The sequence below is a fragment of the Seriola aureovittata genome, chromosome 18 (genome assembly GCF_021018895.1).
Source record: "Seriola aureovittata isolate HTS-2021-v1 ecotype China chromosome 18, ASM2101889v1, whole genome shotgun sequence".
NCBI classification, from domain to species: Eukaryota; Metazoa; Chordata; class Actinopteri; order Carangiformes; family Carangidae; genus Seriola; species Seriola aureovittata.
In genome coordinates, this window is record NC_079381.1 from 11,600,001 (window position 1) to 11,617,941 (window position 17,941).

General features: G+C 41.2%; 1 protein-coding gene across 4 annotated transcripts in view; it reads left to right on the forward strand.

Moving 5' to 3' along the window:
- strbp (spermatid perinuclear RNA binding protein) overlaps positions 1 to 17,404 on the forward strand; it is an 87,632-nt gene extending 70,228 nt beyond the window's left edge. For 3 of the 4 annotated variants that reach the window (XM_056402967.1, XM_056402968.1, XM_056402969.1), the window contains 8 exons: positions 397 to 480; positions 1,090 to 1,298; positions 2,664 to 2,816; positions 3,098 to 3,232; positions 3,908 to 4,048; positions 4,674 to 4,803; positions 5,525 to 5,578; positions 10,908 to 17,404. In XM_056402967.1, coding sequence (XP_056258942.1) covers positions 397 to 480; positions 1,090 to 1,298; positions 2,664 to 2,816; positions 3,098 to 3,232; positions 3,908 to 4,048; positions 4,674 to 4,803; positions 5,525 to 5,578; positions 10,908 to 11,002 — 1,001 coding nt within the window. In that variant the 3' untranslated portion in view covers positions 11,003 to 17,404. Of the gene's footprint in view, positions 1 to 396; positions 481 to 1,089; positions 1,299 to 2,663; positions 2,817 to 3,097; positions 3,233 to 3,907; positions 4,049 to 4,673; positions 4,804 to 5,524; positions 5,579 to 8,426; positions 10,050 to 10,907 lie in introns of all 4 variants that reach the window. The other variant, XR_008830258.1, reaches the window with a different exon arrangement.
- The last annotated feature ends 537 nt before the right edge of the window (positions 17,405 to 17,941 follow it).

Here is a 17,941-nt window from a genome sequence, read left to right on the forward strand (position 1 = left end):
CTCTTTAACTCGTACGTGCCTTATGCAGGAATGTTTCCACTTTTGTTTCACACTAGAAAAAGACTCATAAGACAAATCTCATAAGATCTTGAATTGGCAAATTTCCAAAGTGGCTTTCATGGAAATGCATGCATTAAGATGCATGTCGGAAAGGAGCTTATATGTCTTCCTCATTGTTTGGCTGTTTGCTGGTCTGCCTCTCTGCTCTGTTTATCTTATCTGTGAATTTATCCATCTTTATGCTCGTGCTGATCTATTGTTTGTTTGTCTGCGACTGTGCCTCCCTGTCTTTCCGTCACACACGGCTGCCTTTGTGCGTGTTCATATAAACATTTCTTGTAGTCAGTGATTGATAAGTAACTCTCCAACTCTTCCTCTGTGCCTCTCCCCTCTCAGGTTTAGGTCTGAAGAGGCCATACGAGGATGGAGCAATGGATGACAAGGACCTCATTAAGAAGATGAAGAGGAATCTGAGGAAAGGTACAAGAAGGAACAGTAAGAAATGAGCATTGACAGAGTGTGGTTATCTGATTGTTTCTTTATGTGTGTTTTCATCCATTGATCATTGGACCCAATCTAAAGCTGGAAAGAGACTGGGGATAAGAATCCATACTATCCTATAAGATGGAAGTAGTTATATTCTTGCCTCTCTTCCCATTGTCTATATTTTTTTGTCTTTGTCCCTGTCTGCCTCTCTACCTTCCACCCTCCTTCAATCCCTTGGAGGCAGATCAATAGTATTGATCGCCAGCGTTTTAGTAGGCCACCCAACCATCCCCAGCTCTTTCTTCGTACAAGGAGAAGATGAACCACGTCTAATGGAGGCAGAAAGGCATTTTTAGATATTGACAAACAGGAGGACCATGATTGAAAGAGAAAGAAAATAGAGAAGCACCTTTATTCATCATGAAAACAACAAGCCAGAGATTAGAAAACTGTTAGAAAATATGATTTATTGCATACAGCATCTCCCAAATGGCCAAATCTGTCTGACTCCAGCTGGGTAATTGATACACACCCCTTATGAAATCTACTCTACTCTCTTCTTTTTACTGTAACCATACTCCCCTTTTTTTTTTTTTGCATTAGTCTTGGACAGTAAAGCCATAGACTCCAACCAGCCAATGAACGCTCTGATGCGGCTGAACCAGATCCGGCCAGGGCTGCAGTACCGCCTGCTGTCCCAGTCGGGCCCGGTTCACGCTCCGGTCTTCACCATGTCTGTGGATCTAGATGGAACCATTTATGAAGCATCTGGATCCTCCAAGAAAACCGCCAAGCTCCACGTCGCTGTCAAGGTAAGAATGAAGGGATAGGAGCAAAATGGACGACGTACACGTGCGACTGACGGGAGAATAATGTGTAATTAGTCCACTTAATATCTTAATTTGATCCTCTGTGATTTATATTTTTTGTATATGTGGACATTTATGCATAAAAGAAATCCCAAAAGAGCCACTAATAAAAAGAAGAAAAGATTCTTTTTTGCCTACCTGAAGAACTGTCTAAGCTCCAGCTGCCGCTAGACCTCACTGTAACTATAAATATGTTTTGTCTGCATGTGTGTGTGTGTGTGTGTGTGTGTGTGTGTGTGTGTGTGTGTGTGTGTGTGTGTGTGTGTGTGTGTGTGTGTGAGAGAGTGAGAGAGGAAGGATCGAGGTGGGCAAATCCTTGTAATCCCAAAGTGGTTGTGAACAAAGAGGCTCTCCAGAGCACAGAGCTGGGATAATCCGCTATCCGCTCCATTCCCATAAAAGGCTCTTTCTCCCCATCTCTCCCCCCTTTTCCATTCTCTTCCTCTCTTACTTTCTCTTCTTCGTGTACTCAACCTTTTGATCTCAACTTCTCTCCCTCACTTCCTCTCCATCTCCTGTATTCTCACACACCCTCTCTCACTGTAGCGGCCGGTTCAGCAGCTGTAACACAATCGCCTATTTGGGTCAAAAACTTGTCATACTCCTTTTTCTCTCCTGCCTGCATAAAGAATCACTCTGCTGCTCTGTGTGCTGTCCGTCCAGGACTCGTGTGACTCTGTGCAGACGGGTGTTTTCGTGACGGCTTTATTGTAAACATAGTCCGAGTTCAATTCAACTCTGTCATGTCAGTACGTGCGGTGTGCTCCAGCAGTGATACCTCTAAAAGCGACTTTTTTTAAAATAGAGTATCATCAACATTGGTGGAGTGTTGTTAGACTGGTGGACAGAGCCATCGCACACACAGAGACATCAATGTATCGGTGTCCTTCAGAATCTATCTCATGCCATTTTAGTGTTGAATTTCAACACTTTAGCAAGGTAATTAACAAAGATGCCACAAGGACATTTTAATTTTAATTCAGTGGGCTATTCTAACCTGCTACGCTCTGGTGTAAGGGCACCTCTGGATGGTAAAAGGATGCCTCTGGATGCTCCGCCATTTTTGTTGTAGTGTCACTATCTCTCAAATACATGCAAAGTTGGGGATTTCACCTTTAATCTTACCAGTTTGGTATGTCTAGGTAAACCTGCGACAAAAATGTTTTGTAGGTTTCCTATGCAGAACCACTGTTGGCATTTGACTGTTGATGTCTAAATCTTGAAAGATCCTTTATTTTTGGCTTGATCTCGTTGTCTGCCGTTTCTTTCCTGCCATGATGACTTTTCGTCGTCGTCTTCCCTCTATAGGTTCTCCAGGCAATGGGCTACCCGACGGGTTTCGACTCAGACCTGGACCCCATGAGTTCAGATGAGAAATCAGATGGCGAGGGGAAGAGCGAGACATCCTCACACATTAGCAATAACCCAACACACTCCTCGGACAGTTCCAACACACTGGAGGTGGGATTAAAAAAACGTGCTGATAAAGTGATGCAGTTCTAATGCTTTTTTTTCAAAGTCGGAGTCTGGTATCGGTTTTAAGTGATTGAAATGTAAAAGCCACATTGCTTTAAGAACATAAAAGGTATCCAGAGCAAATCTTCTCCCCGTTCACAGTCATGCTCTTGGTCACGCACATCATGCTCCGTCTCTCAGATTTACTCTCCACCTTGTGCTTTTTTAAGTAAAGCTATGAAGATGCTTTTAAATTACATTTTTTCACTAACCTCCTCACCCTGCAGGTGCGAACTCAGGGTCCCATACTGACAGCAAGTGGGAAGAATCCCGTCATGGAGCTAAACGAGAAGAGAAGAGGCCTCAAATATGAGCTTATCTCTGAAAGTGGAGGAAGCCATGACAAACGTTTTCTTATGGAGGTGAGCGCTTCACATACACACAGACTCACGCCGGTGTAGGATTATAAAGTATGTACATGTGTGCAGCGGTGTCGAGCCATGACATATCACCACGAAGATGTAATGAAAAATGTTCATATTTCACCAACACACATCCACGTGCAGTGTGGCCAGGGGGAGATGTATACAGAGGCAAAGCCATGCACACACACACACACACACACACACACACACACACACACACACACACACACACACAGAGCCTGATCACTGGTAGAGTCAATCAGTCAACTTGGTTCCTGGAGCAAGCCTTTTCTCTGTGGGGTGTGTTGTTTTCCGACACGGCTGGCTGCTCCATCGCTCTGCTGATTGATTAGCAGGCCTGCGTGACAGCAGGGCATCGCTAAACAAGCTGTCCTGTTCAGCCAGACTCTCTGAGTTACTGATGACTGGTAAACACATGGGTTTTGGGCAACATTATTGTGCGGCTGTTTGTTTTGACTGAACTGAGTGAAAGCACTATTAGAAAGGACAAGAACAATAATTAAAATAGACAAACACGGAAAAATGAAAATATGGCTCCAAAACCAGTGTTCCTTTTGTTTAATGTGTGTGCGTGTGTGTGTGCGTGCGTGCGTGTGTGTGTGTGTGTGTGTGTGTGTGTGTGGGTGTGTGTGTATGTGTGTGTGTGTGCAGGTGGAGGTGGATGGGCAGAAGTTTCGTGGGGCAGGCCCCAACAAAAAGGTAGCAAAGGCCAGCGCTGCTCTGGCAGCTCTGGAAAAACTCTTCTCTGGTCCCAATGCAGCTGCAAACAAGAAAAAGAAGATATTGCCTCAGGTAAGGAGACACACAAACACACACAGAATATCTCACACAATACCTCACATAGAGAGCACTGATGTTGTCTGGGGCATGTGCATTTACACTCAGAGAATGAAAGAACAAAGAAACTATCAAACTACTCCTTTTATGTTTTCCTTGAGAGCCAAAGTGTCACTGCAGCTTTAAAAATTACTGCATTTAAACCTCTTTTCTGATCAGTATCACCTGACTATTTGTCCAATTTGTTCAGCCAACAGTAATCAATAACTCTTGAGTTTAACAAGTGTCTAATCAGATCAATACTTGACAGTTATCAGATCGCCACTCGTCCACTTATTTCGTCACTGAGCCTGTGTGCAGATCTGTGAACAACGAGGCCCGTAATGCATTGGAACACTGTCTTGGAGAAGTGTGTGTGTGTGTGTGTGTGTGTGTGTGTGTGTGTGTGTGTGTGTGTGTGTGTGTGTGTGTGTGTGTGTGTGTGTGTGTGTGTGTGTGTGTGTGTGTGTGTGTGCTTTTGTTTTCTGTGCACTATATTTATGCAAACATACATCTGTGTATCTAAATGCTGTATGTATGTCTGCATTATGAATGTTTAAAACCCACTCACATATAGTATACACTGCCTGTCTGTGCTCAGACTAAAGGAGCCCTGGCGGCGGCGGCAGCAGCCTCAGCAGTAGCAGCTCAGGTAGCCAGAGGGAGAGGAAGAGCAGCCCTTGCAAGAGGAGCCTTCGTCAGTACAGCTGCACCTGGATATGTCACGCCAGGTAGTGAGAGGATAGTTGTGTGTACTGTTGTTGTTGAAGATTTTTTTTTTTTTTTTTTTTAATATTTTAAAAATGTATTATTTTGTTTTTTACAACTGCAATTTTATCAACCTGTGTAATAATACAAATGCATTAAAACACAAAATTAAATCAGCTGGTAATTACTTTATTTTTGATGTATTGTGCCATGATAGATAACCTGTCCAAGAGGAATAGAGTCTTTTTTTTAATATATTTTACATAGTGGTTTGTGCAGAGTTGGCATTTTCTTTTACTGTTGGCTTTACAGTACTGACATTTTCTTCTGCTTTAGGCTGCCTGCTGCCAGTTCTTCCCTGCAGTTGTATAGGAAATATCACAGGCTTTCAGAAATACCCTACAGTAGCCTACAGTACAGACGACAGTGGCTAATGTCTGCTTGAGAGCTCAGTGATAAACAATGTTTTCAGACAATCAAGCAGCAAAACTGCCCACTGATTATTTGGGATATATTTTCAGCTTGTGCTGAACGTCCACTAATGTTTGACCCTACAGTATGACTCAGACTCACGCTGATCTTGTTAGGAAGGAGTGTAGCTTCCACTCAGGTTTATTACCCTGAGCCCACAGCTGTCTGCTAGAATTTAGGCCAAAACACTCATCTAAACTTACTGTTGAAAAGTGCAGCCTGGAATTAAACAAGTGCACAACTGAATTAGACCCTGTAACCTCCTCCCCACAGGCTTCGGGACACCGTATGGCTACAGCCCTGCTGCAGCAGCTGCTCCTGCATACGGTACGTGCTTCTTGTTAGTTTTCCTGTCCACTTGTCGTCCTTTCGCCCTCACCCTTCTACCATCTATATCACTCTCTTCCCTTCCTCTACCTTCTGTCCCTCAACCTACTTTAACTGCTAACCATCAGTAGGTAAATGAATCTTCAGTGGGTTTTATGTTACACCTCCAACCTACTTGTCCACCGCCCTTTTGGCTCCAGTGGCTCCCTTTTTTCTCAAAATCACTTTATAATCTTATTCCATTCTAATCCACGTTTTAGGGTTTGGCGCTGAATTTCAGTCATAATTAAACAAATCTGTCTGTGCTTTGGATAAGTGTCCGCTCACCAGTTGTTTCTTAATCTGCTCGTTGCCACTCACACACTCATCTGTGATGGTTGGACCACTACTCCCAGAAACGGATTGTGGTTATGATGACACACACACACACACACACACACACACACCTGTGCATGCAGTCCTTTTCCGCTACGTACTATCTTAAACTGAAATAGCATAGAAAACTGCACAATAGAACAATCACCTCTTAACTCGATATACAGTCGTTCCTGGATTTTTAATAACCCAGACACACAGTCTGTGCTGCCTTCATTGTCATTTCTGTTCAGATTAGCAGAAGGCATAGTGCGTGTTCTGCACTTTGCCGCCACCCCCCCCCCCCCCCCCCCCCCCCAAACTGTTATTGCTCCTGTCATGTTACTGCTGCTTAGGGGTTTCTATGTCCTCACTGCTGAAAGTGGTCACTGGGATCACTCTCTCTCTCTCTGTCACCACATACACACACAGGAATTAAAGACACTTGTAGGCTAAAATCTATACTAGTGCTTGACCTTTAACAAGCACAGGTATTGGTGCAGAATTCACTGCATACATCCCTCTGTCAAACACAGTTATATTGACCTCAACAGACTCAGCCTTGTGTAGTGTGTGTACACATGTAGCACTGGGAGGCCCCTCTGTTCCATCCTACAGCTTGGAGTTTGAATGGGTCTTATGTGCTGGGAGAAACTGGTCTGAGGCTCCAGGCTGACGTTTAGTGCCCCCCGGAGAACCCAGCAGCTCTGTATATGAAGCGCACCTCAGTTACTGTGTTTATGAGAGCTGTAGCTCTGCGTTCGTTCGGGGTGTTTCATTTCAGTCCCTGGCATCCACACACTGTTCCTGTGTTATTGTGACTGCCACACTCACTGCAACACTCACAATTCAATAAGTAGGTGCTGCTTACATCTGACTAGCACATTTCAGTGTCATTCTTCTAATTCAGATTTTTTTGTAAATTTTGTCAATGGCCTTGACATTCAAAAAATTTGAAAAGCCATTTAATAGTTTGCTTCATGACTGGCCAATAAAAAGACTTTAATAAATAGGTGATAGAATTTCCTGTATCTGGTGGTGGATGAAGCATAAATCATTGTACACTGTGCATGTCTGCCCCATTACTCATCAACACGACACATATCCTGGTGGGTGATCTTTTTGATTTAAGCTGACCATGAGAAAAGATAGAGACAAAGGCTAGGATTATACTCAGATATTTATACTCAGTATTGGGTTCTGGAATGAAATGAGGCGCAAAATACCAAAATACCAAAATTATATAATTTATACCTACTGTTTAAGTGGAAATGTATTTTTTTCATTTTGCATGCTGTTGACTTTTAATGTAGAGCTGCAGATGTGGAGGAGGATAAATATGAGTCTTGGATTGTCAGGTGCAATTCAGGAAGAATATTGTAAATATCAAATCTACTTTAATTGACTTTTACTGGCCAGAATAATCCAAATATGTATAAATAAAGATCTTAAGTCAGCCATGTTGGGGCTTAATTTAACTCAGGAAAACAATGCACATGAAAACTGCTCCTTTATCTTTTGAATGCAACACTTCCATCTTGTTTCCTGTGTCTTGCTCTGGCACACATTGCTGCTTTGGAATTTTTTTTTTTTTTGGCAAACACTAAGAACGCATTCGAGAAAGCTGCTGTGCTTGCTGGAACACTGTGAAACACAGAATATTCAATCATAAAACACAGAACGTTAAAATCACAGAACATAAAACTTTTTATCATAGAACTTTATTCCAAAAGCTCTTCCAAAATGCCTATACAGACAAGCAATTTCTCTTGCTCAATCTTCTCTCTGAAAGGATTATTCCACTTTATTACAACTTGGGCAGTAATTTGCAGTGTGTCCGTCCTTCTCAGTAGAAATAAGAGCATCTGGTGAAGTGCTGAGATCTGGGGATGTGGCAACATCGCTTGTAAGAACAAAACCTCAGATTTTCCTCAAACCTCAAACTGGTTTGAAAAGTCAAATGTTAAACTTTTGACCTACTGTTCTTCTGTGGAATATAGGATATTTACTAGTTTATATGAGTGTTAGTTTTAATTTAGTTTTCACTTTCACCTCCACAGAAGTGGTACATAAAGTTGGCTTCTTTACAACTTGTATGATCGTCAGTCTGCTTGTGATTCCTGCCCTTCAGACTGTCACGGTGTTATCAGATCTCAGCACCTGACCCCAATGTTGCCATAACCAAAGAAACTAAAATGACTAAAACAAGACCCAAGTTGTAACAAACTGAAATGAATCTGTTTTTTTCACTTTAACTCTGACTCTTTCTCCTTCTCACCTCTAACCACTGATGAAGGCTGTGACCATGACTACAAACACTTCCTGCCTGTTCTGACACACTTACACACCCCCTCCTTTGGGACCCCTGTTGTACAGGGGCTGTTTGTTGGACGTACTTGTAGCATAGTGTGTAGTGTAGTCAGCATACAAACGCTTGGTTATTTGTTGCCCTGGACTCATGCAGAGCTGTGCTCTTCTCATGTCTCCCCTCTAGGTTTGCCCAAGAGAATGCTTCTGTTGCCTGTCATGAAAGTGCCCGCCTACCCCGTCCCCCACTACCACTTCTTTTAGCACAGGAGACATACATACCAAACACACCTTTTTCTAGAAGGGAAACTCAGTCTGTTTTGTTTTTTTGTTGTTTTTTTTTTCTACAATATCATGGGGAGAGGATTAAGGACTTGAGCTGAAGATTTGTAAAAGCGCTTTTTTGCCTTTTTTTTGTTTAATTTTCATACTGTTTCCAAAAACTTTTATGAATATGAAAAAAATAATTGCAGGTTTAAGTTCTTAAGAGATAAACAAAAACTTGAAGGATTTGTACTGTGAATTGTTACCTCATTCTTTGAGTCTAAATTATATATATAAACCTTTTATTATTGTGCTTATGCTTTGCTTTGAGGAGGATAGCCTTTGCAATATAATACACACAACACACACATTGTTTGTGAAAATAATAATGTGAGCTGTGTGAAGGATGTATAGGATTAAATAAATAATGTTGAAAAATGAATAAAGTTTATCTCCTATAAAAGCTGAACACTGCCTGGTGTATATCTGATTTAAAGGCTTTCAGCCGATGCAGTAGCACCTTTTTGTTTGGCTGGCTTTGTTTTGTAGTGGATTTGGCCTTTGTCATGCAGTTATAACATGTGAAAGGATTTACCCACTCTTTAAACTGATGCACAATCCTGTGACCTAAACTAACATTTGAACATGAAGCTTTAATATTCCACCCTCATACATTCCCGCTGATTGAATTTCAAGCTTTCCACGTTCCTCAGCGCCTCTCGTTACATCCTTTTGACCCTCGGCTTATAGATATTCAGAGAGAAAGGCTAGAAGACAAAGGATGAATTTAGAAAACGCTTCTTAGATCCCGCATCTTGCATTCAGCTGCACGATCTCATTACCTTATGTGGATTAATATTTGGCAGATTTGCCACAGCTATCACCTACAGTACATATGGACAGCTTTTATATGTTGTCACAGCCAACTGTAACCATATTGCGCCTACACATACTACATCTAGATCCACGCATTTTTTTCCACTTGACTTGTGCATGTAGTTGTCACTTTACAGTCAGTCAAAAGCAGCAATAAGGGACCCACGTGAATTCAAACGTCACTGTCAATATGTTTTATGTTATTCTTTCATTATTTCCATATCATTGCTGTATTTGTTTTTTGTACCTTTTTGCTCAGCCTTCCCATCAGGACCAGCATCACCTGAGCCACTGAAACATGGCTTCAAAACAGTCACTCTATGACTCTCGAATTTTCAAACAAAGGTTTAAAAATTTGTCACAAGAATGACCTAATGTTGCAGGTAAAAAAAACAAATGATTGCTAAATTGAATTAATTAATGAAATGATTAATTGGTTAAAACATAAAGAGAGGAGCCCAGCTAAATGAAGTACAGTAGAGGAGATACTTCAGGTTATTCTGTCGACTTACCAAAGGTCAATGGTCAGTGCCAGTCAAGACAGAGTTAAGCTGGCCCTTCACCACGTCCTGGTCATCCAACCAGCGAGAGATAACCCCTGACGACGTCTCCATGGTTACGGCTATGAGGCACAGCCATTGGATGAGAGGATCCAGTATCTTGTCCAATGGTTGGTTGAGCTCCATTGAGTTTTTATAAAACCTTAGAACTGATATTTGTCTTATTCACATCAAGAGCTTCACTTCAATCTTACATGATTGAAGATTATTTCCAGCTTTATGTGTATTTTTTCTTTCACACTTTTGGTTTGAGGTTGAATTATTTTTTAGTGCACAGAAAGCCAAAAGCCCCACAGCGAGTATTTACTACCAAAACTGCTTTACCTGTGTCTGATCTCATTTTGAGTCTTTCCTTTTTTGTGGTTAGCATCCCACCGCCACTGCATTAATATTTGAAAAAATATTTGTTGAATAAATATTTGTCATTAGCTCTCTCTTACAGCTCCTACTTCATGTTCATTAAAGGAATAGTTTGATATTTTGGCTACAGCCAGCTGCCATTTCGCTTAGCTTAGCATAGCATAAAGACTGAAAGCAGGGGGCTGTTTCCCCCTGCCTTCAGTCTTTATGTTAACCTAAGCTAAGGCTGTAGCCTCATATTTACCACAATGGCAGCATCAATCTCATCTAGCTCTCAGCAAGAAAGTAAATAAGTCCATTTCCCAAAATGTCCAACCATTCCTTTAATGTGATCTAACGGTCTGTCCCAGAGGCACTTAAATGCACTTTAGTGTTATTAATGCCACCCAGACAATAACCTTTTTAAACTAGAACATTTCCAAGTCTTACTCAAGAGCCTAACCTTGTCCTAAAAAAAATATAATACAATTTTTTTATCAAACTCATATTATTGTCAGAGACATGAAGAAAACTTCATATCAGCCTCATATTTTGTTTATATATTTATAGATCTTCATATAGTAATTACTCCTGCTCTCTGTCTCTCTCTGTTCTTCATCCCCCCGCAGGCGGACTTTTCATTGACAATCCCTTCTACCAGCCGCGGACCATCGCTCCTTTTATCATTCACCTGGGTCCCCAAGATCTCTTCTCTGACTTCTAGAGGCAGCAGGTTGCTGGATAGTCTCTTCACACCTAACCTGGCTGCTCACATGCCCACCTGTTTTTTCTGTCCCGTCCGAGTGGGCTGCCTTTCTATCCCAGCTGACGGACCCACATATCCAACACTGCTTCAGTTTTGATCAGTCCGCTGGAGAGGGAAAAAAAACTTTCTGCCTGACAACAGCGACAGAACTGTCTGACCTACTGACTGAGGGGCTCAAAGCTCCTCTCTCCGTTTCCTGTTCTCTGCATCCAGATTATCACATCAGAGGAGAGCAACTCTACAATAAGCAATACTCGGATTTTACGAGAAACGTTCAGCTGCGACTGTGTGAGGCTGGGCTGAACTTTGGTCTTTCATATAGCAATACATCTGAACTCCTCTGTTCGAGCTTATACTTACTTGAGAAGATGTGAATGTTCGATGGAGTTTTACCCAACACAGCATTGCAATAGTTCATTTTGATTGTATATTCATTGTATGTGTGTGTACGTGTGGCTATAACGTGACTATATACACATATGTACGGTGTATGTTTCTATAATGATGTGTTGACAATAATATTACTATATGATGATGTATTTATGTAAATACTCTATAAAATATAACTATTGTTGGTATAAATTATTTTAGAATTATAAAGTGAAATGTAACTAATATCACAGTATAGCTTTCTTCCAATTTTATATACACTGAGCAATTGAAGCTAGTTCTAGGAGATGCAATATTATCTTTGGTATTCCTATTAACCTGTGCTGTTAGAATAATGCTTCCTTCTTTCCTTTCCTTCCTTCCTCTCCTTTCCTTCCTCTATCTTTGATGTCTTTCTGAGCCTTTCTGAGCACGCTCTCTGCTGCCCGAGGTTTGTTTACGTGGCCTGGACAAAGAGGTGCTCACTACTGAACACACTCATCACCTAATCACACCTGTGCACACACACACACACACACAAACACACATTTGTACACACACTTTACCTGTCAGAAAGCACATTTTCTATAGTCTCACTACTGGCAGGGAATACAATTGTTAAAAATATTCTATATGTATGATATGTGTATACTCTGAATTACGCGCTCCTCCCTCAAACCATTAACACACCGTAACGGACTCACCCATCAACACACAGCTCTGTCCCGTTCGCCTTAGGGATCGAAAGCACAGCTCACTGGCACCGCTTACTTCTCCTTCTTTCTGCAAACACACACATTCACACACACCCTTCCTTCCACCCTCCTGTTGTCACTCTATGCTGTATGGAAGTGATGCTGCTTGTGGCAGAAACGTCTTTGACAAGGGGCCTTGTTACATGATGGGAAAGACACAGCACAAACTAGTGGCGTACTAATTAAACGACTGGATTGGATTTATATGCTCCTGCCTGTACATCACCTTTATCATTTCCGCAGACTGATCGCTCCTGTGTTTATATAGTGGGATTTTAGGGTTCATTCATGGATGTAGGGATATTTCAGTTGTTGTTGATGTCAGCTGAATGGATGTTTTGCAGCTTGTGTTGCATTAGAGCAAAGGAAAGGAAGCCAGGGTAGAAGTAAGCAAGACAGAGAAAGTTTCAGTGACCATGGCTGCCTGTGATGGATGGCAATGATATCTGTCAATTAAGAAGCACACAAAACTTCTTTCTAAGCATTAAAGACCCTGAAAACTTCCACTAACACTCAGCTAATCTGAGGGGTTGAACGGGTTGATCATTGTTGCTAAATCCTGATTGGTGCACTTGTTGTGACATCACCTCTTTCTAACTGAACCTTGTTCACCTGACACTAGTGAGAAAAGGTCTTCCAGCTTTGGGAGAAGATAGAATCAGTTATAGCAGGAAGCTGATTGAGGGAATTTGTTTTAAGGGTCTTTAATATGCTCTTCATGGAACAGTGATTCTCATTAACATTTTCATTAAGGCCCACATTTGAAAAACTGAAATTAACTTCTGATATTGAAACAGCTTGTAAAAAAAAAAAAAAAAAAAAAAAAAAGAAATACACATACACATACACTGACTTTGTATTTTGAGACAGAAGATTTCAAGCCTCTTCTTACGATTTGTGGATGCATGTTGAGGTATTTCTGCCCTGGCCTCAGCTCTCACACACAGTGCTGGTGCAAAGGTTACTGCAAAGAGATTTTGAGAAGAGAAAGCAGAGTTTTGTTCATTGTAATTTTTACTCTCAAAATACTTGTATATTGTTTATTAATACTTGAGTGTATAGAGGTAGTGTTGTTAGTTTAGCCATGCTAACGCACATAACAGAGTTTACATAGGTAGTAAATAGACTGGGATGAGATATTCCATTAAACTCTAAAGTGCTTTATTCATGTAGTATGTTGGGTCTAAATTCTGGGGTATTGTTGGAACCGAACAGGTGTCTCAACACTGCATGAACTTCCAGGGCAGTCTCAGTGTGCACACTGTACTTACTGAGATTTCGGTGAACTTCTGTGACGCTTACGTGTTTCTGAAAGCTTTTTGTCGGTTATTTTTTATTTTTAGCCTTTAATAGAGACAATATGTCAGTCAGCAAAGACAAAATCGAACAGGATGTGCATCAAAAGGCTGTGATTCTCACGCTCGCCTTGATCTGGGTGCCAGCTTTATTCAACAAAAACTACGTGTGAGAAACAGACAATAGATTCATTAAGGCTCATAAAGCCAATTTTTCAAGACAAGTTAAATTAGAATCAGATTTCATGACACTACTGAGCCGACAGTGAAAAGAATTTGGCACTTTTAGTGAAGACGCAATAAAATTGTGACACTAAGCTGTGATTGAGAGATTGGAGATAAACTAGAGGAAGTCCTGTACTTCCTTTACTGTTGTTTTTTGGTCTCGGGGCAGTGAGGTCAAGCTCACCAGCTCTTGGTCACTAATGTTTGAACAGATGTTTCCTCAACCTCAGCAGCTGGACTTATCCACACAGTGTTCATGGGGTATCCACCGTCCTGCACTGGAGGAATCGGTGGATGAAGTCTTGATTATACAGTCATAGAAATGTCACTGGTCAATACTTGTAATGGCACCCAAGCTGCCCCTTCAGTGTCCTGGAAATCAAAACTTTATAGATATTTTATCTGCTAATCTCTGTTTACATAGAGTATGTGAACTAGATCTGCCTGGAATTCAAAGGAATAAATTAGTGCTAAGATCGTCTTACTTCTCTGACATGCAGCAGCATTAAAATACTAAGCTGTCTTGTAGAAACTAGATCCTGCTTCTTAAAAGAATCACCTACTCTGACATACTCTCCATGTTTAATGACTCTAAGCTTTTTTATTTTTTACTGTGGTTCTCCATCACATCAGCGAAAGCATAGTCGTCTCCCCTCTAAAAGTCTTGAACAGGGACCTGAGCGATCACTGCTTTGCTCAGACTTTTCATCCTCGTGTGGAATTCACATGCAGGTGAAATAAGCTCCAAGTTTCACTGTGTGGAAACAGGCCTTGTCTATCAGCTAAGAATTTCTCCTAATTTCCCCTCTGCCCTTTCTCCGTCTCTCTCTCGCTCTCTCTCGTGCTCTCTCTGTGCCCCTGTCCTCTCTCTCCAGATGGCCCACATTAATAAGGCAGACAGTCATACTTCAGTGAGCAACCTTTTCATTTCCCCTCAGACTGAGCAGAGACACACAAGGAGTCACCCTGACTACTGACCCTGTCCTCTTGGTCTGTTGGCTGGACGGCCGCGTTCAGAGGAGAGGTGGCAGAGTGAGAGCTCAGGGAAACGCAGTTGGTCTAAAACTGGCACAAGCGGTCTGGTGGGACTGTACAGGCTGGTCCGCAGTCATAGATGGTGTTAATTTACTGGGGAGTTATTGTTTGGTTAGACAGAGGTCCCAGATGTGTGTTTCTTGTTGGAATTTGCAGTGAAAAGGAGAAAAAGATTACCACAACCTGAAAGCCCTGTGTTTTCAGTCTGATGTTTAATTTAAAAGATATTCTCCAAGTATCCAAGCAGTTCTTGGTCTAAAAGAGATTATTGCAGGGAAAAGAAAGAAAATATCACCCATATCTTCTCTGGCTGTGTTTCCCATACTGTAGCACCACCATGAAGAAGACAGGACCAGTCATAGCCCACTATGTCTGAAATGAAATGTCTCAGAATAGAAAACATTCCTGTGACAGGTTTTTCCTGAAGAAACACACTCACAGTAGCTGTGTTTACAGGCTTGGACAGTAACGTCCATGTGGATGACTTTTCTAGAGAGTAATGGTTGTTTGTGCTGGACTTGAGTCCCACAGAGTTTTCTGATGGATGTTGTTCCTGCTCCAGTGTTTGCCAGAAAATGTCTCTATGCCAGGGGAGACCATGGCAGCCATTGTCCACACACACACACACACACACACACACACACACATCCATCCCTGCACCCTACAAACACTGCCTCTTGGTGGGCTTTCAACAACAACTACACCTGTAATCTAAGAAGCACAAAACACACACACAAGCAATACACCCACACATCCTTCTCAGGGCTACCTGACACACACATGTATATGCAAATGGACAAATATACACTTTCAAGCACACATGTAATCATATATGTAAATATATATTTCAGCATTCACAGTCAATAACAGCCGAGCACATTGAGACCGCATGACATTCTTTGCTCCGTGGTTTGTATATCACACATATGATTGTACTGTATGTAGTGAGAGTCACACAAGTGGTTAGGCCTTGTTTGTATTTTAGGAATTGAGCCATGTAAGAAAAACACACCCCCATCTACCCCATTTATTATCTTGGTGCTTAATAACGGGCTGTCTGTAGCACTGTACATAATGGGTTTTACTTTGAACTTTGCTTTTCTGGAGAAACAGCAGTTATATGTGGACAACTCGAGCTTTGCTGTCAGGAGAAAAGAGGGAGGAGTGCCGTCATCAAAAAATTTTTTTAGCACCAAAATACAGGGGCTTTGCACGTCGAGATGCTGCAGTAATGTTCAGTAGTTTAAAGAGCTCCGAGTCCTTTGGTTGCCAGGTAACATCAGGTTTTTGGACTTTCTATTTTGGAAACCATGCAAGCTTGCTTTCCCAAAAGGCACCGCTTTAGCTTCCTGCCAGGTCAAAGGTCAAAAAGGAAAGCAAAGGTTGCTTTTGGGAAACGGGTTTTTGGTTTGTTCCGCAGGATGGGATTTATCCAGACACCAAAGGCTCTGAAGCCTTTGTTGCATAAATCTGATCATCCCGGCAGTCTCAGAAGTGAGAAGTATGTGATCTGATATTCTCTGTCTATACAGTTATGAAATGCCAGGTTAAAAAAAACAAACCAGCTCTCCTGTGTGTAAATCCAGCCTCTGAAGGAAAACTGTGTCTTGCTCATTCTTGCATTAGCACAGAAAGTTGGGGTTTACATCTGGCTAAATTTGTCTGGAAGCAAGAGGGAGAAGAGCTGCACAAAGAGCCGGAAAGTCCATCCACAAGTCACTCAGCAGAACTCAGCAGAGCAGCAGAAATAGATCCGGGATCACGTTTCAGCTGCTGAGGCAAAGTTAACCAGACTAACTGCTGAACAGACCATTTTCTCTGGGTGTGTGTGCATGTGTGTCGAGGGGGACGTGTGTCTGTTTGTGTGTATGTCTGACAAGCACATGAACCGGAGGGGATGGGAAGCTATTTTACACCCATATGTGCACACACACGCGCACACACAAACACACACACACACACACATATAGTCACATTGAGCATGTTGCATACTTCCTGGTCATGGTCAACTGATTGTTTAAGTCCAATATCCTCCTGATAAACAATCAAAGCATTTTGGTTGGGAATGTACGCTGTTGTTATAGTGATTGTAGAGTAGAATGTATTTACTCATAGAAAGAGTAAACTTGCTTTTTGTAGAGAAGCATATATACAGAATATATATGGATACATACATATATATATACATCTATATATCTTTTGAACCACTTGTTGGTGAGAGTTGTTTTGGGTGCATCCATCCTGTTAGGATTCATAATTTTTTTCCCCCCTTTTTCAATTTTTATTTATGATGTTTTGACAGAAGTAGCGAATTTATGAGTGATGAGTGTTTCATTTTTCCTGTAAATATTATTTTTTAATTTTATTTCTGACAACAAGGGGATTAAAAGAAGCTGTTTTATGATGCTGCCTATGAAATTATGAAGTGATATCTCTCCACAGAAGCTATTTGATCCATTAAATTATCTGAGTAAATTTTGTGGAATGTAACAATCTCGCAGGCCATGCTGAACAGAGGCCAGTGACAGTGAAAGAGGGGAATCATTTGAAACTCACTTTATTGATAGTTTTTAATTGGTAGCAACATTCACAGAAGTGATGATCTGTGGTTGTCACTGTTCTTGACATAATCTATGCTTAATGAACTGAAAATAAAACTGAAAAAGTGCTGAATCTCTGAATGTGACTACTTGTGTGATTTTAATGATCTCTGAAAAATGAAACTGATGGAGCTGGTGAGGTGACTGGTGAGTAACTGAACTTTTGATGAGTGAAGACTTGAGCTTTTGGTAAATTGCGAAAAAACAGACTACGTAGAATATGTGAACAAAATAATGACCTGGTGCTCACTGTATTTCAACATTGAGGACATGATACAAACTAGTGTCCTACCAGCATAATGTACATGAGTTCGAAATGGAGGAAATCACAGCATATAAGATTTAAGAATAGACACCCTTTTTTCCTTTTAAATTTTTTTATTTAAATTTAGTAAAAAGTCAAGAAAGTTAAGAAATTAAAAAATATGATACAGTACATGTTTTTAGAGCACACACAGAGAGAACATAGCAAAAACAGAAGAAATTAGCCATGCTTGGAGCTAAATGCTAACATGCTGATGTGTAGCAAGTACATTGTTTACCATTGTCACCATCTTAGTTTGGTGTATTAGTATGCTAATATTTGCTAATTAGCTCCAAACACATACTGAGGCTGAT